The sequence below is a fragment of the Eurypyga helias genome, unplaced genomic scaffold, assembly GCF_000690775.1.
Source record: "Eurypyga helias isolate BGI_N326 unplaced genomic scaffold, ASM69077v1 scaffold9007, whole genome shotgun sequence".
NCBI classification, from domain to species: Eukaryota; Metazoa; Chordata; class Aves; order Eurypygiformes; family Eurypygidae; genus Eurypyga; species Eurypyga helias.
Window position 1 is genome coordinate 332 of NW_010262271.1, and position 6,454 is coordinate 6,785.

General features: G+C 40.6%; 1 protein-coding gene across 1 annotated transcript; it reads right to left on the reverse strand.

The window, feature by feature from the left end:
• Positions 1 to 756: 756 nt before the first annotated feature.
• On the reverse strand, positions 757 to 5,229 carry LOC104503190 (hsp90 co-chaperone Cdc37-like 1; the record flags this gene model as incomplete). Its single annotated transcript, XM_010155651.1, has 4 exons — positions 757 to 879; positions 1,180 to 1,295; positions 3,273 to 3,360; positions 4,927 to 5,229. Coding segments are annotated over 4 exons (630 nt in total), but the record flags the coding sequence as incomplete, so codon positions are not given.
• Between the last annotated feature and the right edge of the window lie 1,225 nt (positions 5,230 to 6,454).

Consider the following 6,454-nt stretch of genomic DNA (forward strand, 5'->3'; position numbering starts at 1 on the left):
TGGTCTATGTTTGCTGGTTTTACACAGTTATTACTAGCCTATAACACCCCTATTGTCCCTCTGCTGTATCTTGCTTTCCTTCTAGTATAAGCAAAATCCACTAAACTTTCATTTTTGGAATTAACTGGAATTACACAAAATACTCTGTCTATGAAAGAACTGCTAATAAAACACTTTCCCATAAGCCTAAGTCAGTTAAGGGCTCTGGATTCAGATAACATTAACAGGTAATTTCTCTTACCTCAGGTGTCCCCAGTGCCCTTAATTCAAAGGCAATAAACTGTTCCTGTCCTCCTCATGTCAGTCAACAACCTCTTCCTTTGCTAACATGCCTCTGGGTCTCCAAAAGTAATAGTGATCTTAAGGAAACGGTCACTAATTGATTAACACAATCTATTTAAACTCAGAACAACAGCATTTTAAATTTTTCAAGAAACAGCAAAGTTATAGGGAATGACAGCTGAATCTCTTAGACTACAGGATAAAGAAAGCATTATATGAAAAGGGCAGACACCAAATTCAAAAGGGTCAAAGAGACTTTTCAGCATGCAACATGAGGTCAAGCTGTGGCACTACTTGCCACAAAACACTATGGGTGCTAAAATGCTAAAAGTGTATATGAATTTAAAAAAAAAAAAAAGGAAAAAGAAAACCCATGAGGGCTATTAAGTACAAAGCATCACCTCTCAGAGTGTAAAGCACTGCCCCCTTGTACACGTTCAAGAGTTTCTCCCATCCTTATCCAAGTTGACTTACTTTGGCTTTTTGGAAAAAAAGACGAAAACAGCCTCTTGGATCCACATTGCCGTTTCTGGCAATTTCTATAATAAACTGCATGACAACTGCTTGGTGTGCTACTTGCTCCATCAGAGCTCTTTTCTGAAAAAAAGTTAAAAGTTATGATTTAAAGGTATTTCCTGTGATTATATTTCTAAAATTCAGCATAATTTCCTTTTGTTCTAGTTTCTAAACAGGTAAGAACTGATGCTCACAGAAGCAAGGGGACTAATGATTATCTATAACTAGACATATATGTGACAGTGCACTACAGAATTTTTCTTCAATAAAGTAGACAGAGGGTGGGAAGAACAGTTAAACAGTTAATCAAGTTGGTCAGCTTTTCTATATGGCAAATGGGAAATGGTATGCTTTCAAACAATGTAAATGTCTTCTTCATACCTGTTCAGCTTCTAGATGAAAACACCACAACATGAGATATCTAGATGTTTCTTCACATACAAGATATGGGTGATCAGACAAAAATCTTTGACTATCATCCCATCTTCTCAGCATACCTAATAAGAGAAACATAATTAAGATTTTCTAAATGGGTAAAGGATTTAATGCAGAAAGGAAGTTACTTGCATTGATACCCCAGTATATATAACATCTTTGCAATTCACTAACCTCCAAATGTCAGCATGAAGCTAAATTTGGGGGGGGGTTTGTTTATACATCTAACCAACACTGAAAGAGCATTACTGGAAGGTATAATGAGACTTTGAGGATATGAAAAATAGATTTTAACAGTCACATTTTCCTCTCTTCTAACGCATCTCCAGCATTGCTGGTACATTATTTTTAATCAGTGCTCATGCACACTAACAAAGTGGTGTAGGTATCTATTAGTTACATCATCAAATAGTTTAGTTAGTTTATGGACAGAGATGTACATTCAGCGATTCTGACAAACACAAATCCTCTGAATGTTTGCAAAAAAGAAAAATGTGTAATCTGTCAAATACAAAAGTGCTTCTAACACACGATTCACTATGCTTTTAGGAAATTTGATTTTAGTTACATGAACAGTTTAATCTCAACAAGCAAAGCCACATCAGTATTTGTAAACTTAACTAGAAGACTAAATTGTGACAGCATGAAGCCACCTTCATGTAAAGAGCTGAGTTTAAGAATCAGAACTCAATACTCAGACCACATCTTAAAATTAGCCTTCATGTATCACTGACAAGTCATTACTGGAAACAGGTACCAGATATACAGCTTTACCCACCTATCAGCGTATAATTATAACTGGGTTAAAGATAACTCTCAGTGGTAATGACTAAGCTAATCTTAATTCTAGCAAATGCCTAAAGAGAAAGCAATGGCTAGAATTTCTTTTGGCTGTTTTCAAGGGAGCTGTCCTGCCTTAGTTCTTTATTACTTGGAAGCCAGAGCAGGATCCAGAAACAGGTCTCCTACAGTATGGCTGGTGAAGTACACACTGCCCCTTGGCAGCAGCACAGAACAAGAGACTTGAAAGAGCATTAACGCACAGTTCCTTTTTACACCGGACTTAAGTATTTTGAATTAAAATAACAACATGGCTTTGCTTTTAGGAGGTAAGAAAAAAACCCTGATGACCACCTGTAATAACGTTGCTTTTGTGACAGCTTAATCTGAATTTAGACAAAATAAGTTTGCCCAACTCTTATCTAGGAAGCCTGCAAGAAAGACTATCCTGAAATGCAGAGCAGGGGAGACATCTTCTGATTCTGCTAACTCTTAGCAGTTAAGAAGGTGTACCTATCACTGCTATTCCCATACACTGACAGTGTTGTGCCTCAGCTTGGTGCCTGCAAGACTTGCTAAGCCTAACAGGGCTTTAAACCAGTACGATCCTTAGAAGCCAAATAGCTTAGTAAAAATGAGTTTGGGCAAACAATTGAATTTTGCCGACTCAGTTCTGTTCTTGATTGTTGTGGAATTCCAAAAATGGCTACACTATACCATAGTCACAAAACAGCCTGTAACTAAGAATGGAAAGCATTTCAGAGAACCATCAACATTTCAGATGACTACAAGATCAGCTTCGTGTGTAACTGGGTTCAACAATTATGACAGAACTAAAGTGACACCTAGTGGATAATGAAATATAACTTTAAGACACGCAGAATTCCATGCACACATATTCTCAGTAGGCATTTACAGATGTTTCGTGTTTTTTTAACACGACTTATGCTTCCATGAATGTCCTTGCCTTTTGCCACTGAACAGCAGAAAAAGTTGCTAGAACTTTAGTTTTCAGGGCTTAAGCTAATTCGATTTTTTTTTTTTTTAACTTAAGTTCTTATTGGTCACAGGAACTAACAAACTTCTACACTTCGCACCTTATTTTGCTTTGAAATTACTATCTGTCCTGATAAAATAAAGCTGAACAGTCTATTAGCCAGGTCTTTCATTCATGAGCAGTCATTCTGTACAATAAGGAGCAGACCCACAAAAATTCTGTGCAATTTTGAACTGCAGAATGTAGGAAAAAGCACACTCACCAAAGTGTCTAATCTTTTGTTCATGTTTTTGCATAAGTGGTTCAGACACATCATCTTCTATTTCTTTTCTTTTTTGATTAATAAAACTCTGAGGAAAAGAAAAATTGTGATATTGCAGAAACTCCAGACATACCCTTTTGTGATGTATAGAAATAAAAAATATTATTATTTAAAGAGTTATGTTCTCAGTTTAGAGTCATGTCATATACTTGAGAAGGTTTTCTTTTTAGAAGTGCATTACCTAATAATAGAGTTTAAAAGTCTTACTATAGTCTACTGACCAAAGAACTCTGAGAAATGCGGTCCTCATGTAGGAAGGAAGATCTTGCTGGTCTGTCAACAATGAGAATCAGGTACACTGCAGCCTGAATACAGCTAAATCAGTGAAATTAGGAGATGCGCTCACTGTTCAAATTAAACTGTGAAATTAAAAGCTCAGCACTACCAAAGAAAAATTGTACTAACTAATCTGTATTACAGTAGTCAGTATTAGAGGCAAAATAAGAGTTTCACATTTTAAGGATTTGGCACAGTAGAGAAGCATGCTCTATGCGAAGAAACTATTGTTCATGCATTTGGCAACACCTGCACTACACAGTAGTTTGGGTTGGAAGGGACATTTAAGGATCACATACTTCCACCCCTCCATGCCATAGGCAGGTACATCAGTTTGCTCAAGGCACAATCCAAAACAGACTGCCTTCCTTCCAGGAGGGCATCCACAGCTTCTCTGGGCAACTTGTTCCAGTGTTTTCACCATCCTCACAGTGAAGAATTTCTTCCTTACAACCAATCTAAACCTACCTTCATTCAGTTGTAAAGCATTGGCCCTGGTCTTATTGCTACAGGTTGTGATAAAAAAAATCCTCTCCCCATCTTTCTGATAAGCCCCCTTTAAGTATTGAAAGGCTACAGTAAGGTCAATAAGGGCTCCGTAGTACCTTCTCTTCTCCAGGCTGAACCACTCCAACTCTCTCAGCCTCACTTCATATGAGAGATGGTCCAGCCCCTTGACCATCTTTGTGGTCCTCCTCTGAACCTGCTCTAACAGATCCATGTCTTTCTTGCACTGGGAAACCCAGAGCTGGATGCAGTAAGGTCAATAAGGGCTCCGTAGTACCTTCTCTTCTCCAGGCTGAACCACTCCAACTCTCTCAGCCTCACTTCATATGAGAGATGGTCCAGCCCCTTGACCATCTTTGTGGTCCTCCTCTGAACCTGCTCTAACAGATCCATGTCTTTCTTGCACTGGGAAACCCAGAGCTGGATGCAGTATTCTAGTAGGTGGGGTCACTCCACAGTGGTGTAGAGGGGGAGAATCAGCTCCCTCGACCGGCTGGCCATGCTGCTTTTGATACAGCCAGGATACGGCTGGCTTTCTGGGCTGCCAGCGCACACTGCTGGCTAATGTCTAATACCTAGATGACCCATGCAAGTTCTGGTCGGCACTTCCGGTAGAGAAATGTCACTCAGATTTGCAGTATGAGTGCAGCTTGCTCCCTTTCATAAGGCAAAGTAATGGGGGGGGGGGGGGGGGGAAACACATACTGTGGTTTTGTGCTGTAGTGGACACAGAAGACACTTAAAGGTAGTAACAAGTGGAATGAAAACAAAAGCCAACACTTGTTCTCATGCACACTGATATGGGTCATACCTTATTAAATACCTCCTTACTAACAGGATCTGTGTTCCATAGATTCTGTTTTTCCCTCTGGTTTAGCGCTGCTTCTTTTCTTCTCCACTCTTCCTCTCTCCATCTCAACTCTGCAGCTTCAGTCTTTGCTTGAGCACAATCCTGATCGTGGGACTCTGCATTATGCAGTACTAAGCTACCAAATTTTTGCTGGGCATCTGCTAGGTTCCACGTGCATTCTACAGAGTGCTTCACAAACTCTCTTTCTTTTTGACAGGCTAATTCAATCCCTTGGCTGTATGTCTGTGAGGAAAACCAGACATGCTATTTATGCAGGGAAAATTAACAGTTTACAATTTCTACAGGAGCAGACAGACCCAAAGATCACAGAATCATGGAGTGGTTTGGGCTGGAAGGGACCTTAAACATCACCCAATTCCACCCCCCCTGCCATGGGCAGGGACACCTTCCACTAGACCAGGTTGCTCAAAGCCTCATCCAGCCTGGCCTTGAATACAGCCAGGGATGGGGCATCCATCACTTTTCTGGGTAAAAGATAACGCACCTGGAAGGCACCATTACATTCACAGAAGTGACGAAGCATAGTATTGTACAGTTAGACATATTTTAGAAACAGATTTCTAATTCAAGCTGTCTTAACTTTGTTAAGTGTGTTTGCAAAATCACTGATCACATACTGCTATCAGTATCTGACCTGTCTCCAGCTGACACAACTGAAACCCCTCTGGCTATCTTTGGGCTGCAATGCTAGCAACAGCCAAGTGTTAGAATACACCAGAATATATATTTATACTTCTGAGAGGAAAGTGTATCAGTTTTGTGATGTCAGATCACAACAGTAAAGTAACTGCTGCTGCCTGCATTCCAATATGGATTAGTGCCTAACAGATGGCCAACATCTTCCCTTGAAGTGAAAGTGGAATTTAAATTATGAAGTGGCTGAGGCCCAGCACAAGCATATGCTCCTTTTGGTCAAATCTACTGAGGAGGTCACCACTCACAGCTGGGAGAGAAAAGTCACCGTTTCAGCAACAGTGCTTATATTACTCTCAGGTGAGCGCTGGGAATTCACACTCAGTCACTTAAGAAATTATCTTCTAAAGCACGTCATGCCTTCCCACCGCGAGTGGAGAAGAAAACGTTCATATGCGTTACTCCCTCACCCTTCCAGCGCCGTGTTATGAAACCTGTGGTGCTGATAACCTCTGCCAGCGGGACACAAGCTGCGAGTGATTATCTGCAGGAAACTTTCATGCGGCTACATCAGAGTTCTTGTGCCAGCTTTGTTTGGGAACTACAGCATTTTTAGGTTTTTCAATAACAAGATAAAAACTTCACCGTCTGGAAAACTAATGCAACAGCAGCTTCTTACACGGGCACACAGAATTCCTGGCCCCGCACTTGTACAACGCCGACTTTCCCTAGCCAGGGGAGAAACACGCCGCTTCTACGTCTGCTCTGTAGACATGAGGATGCTGGGATAACTTCTACCCAGCTCTTTCCACACCACTAGCGAGAGCCGGAACGG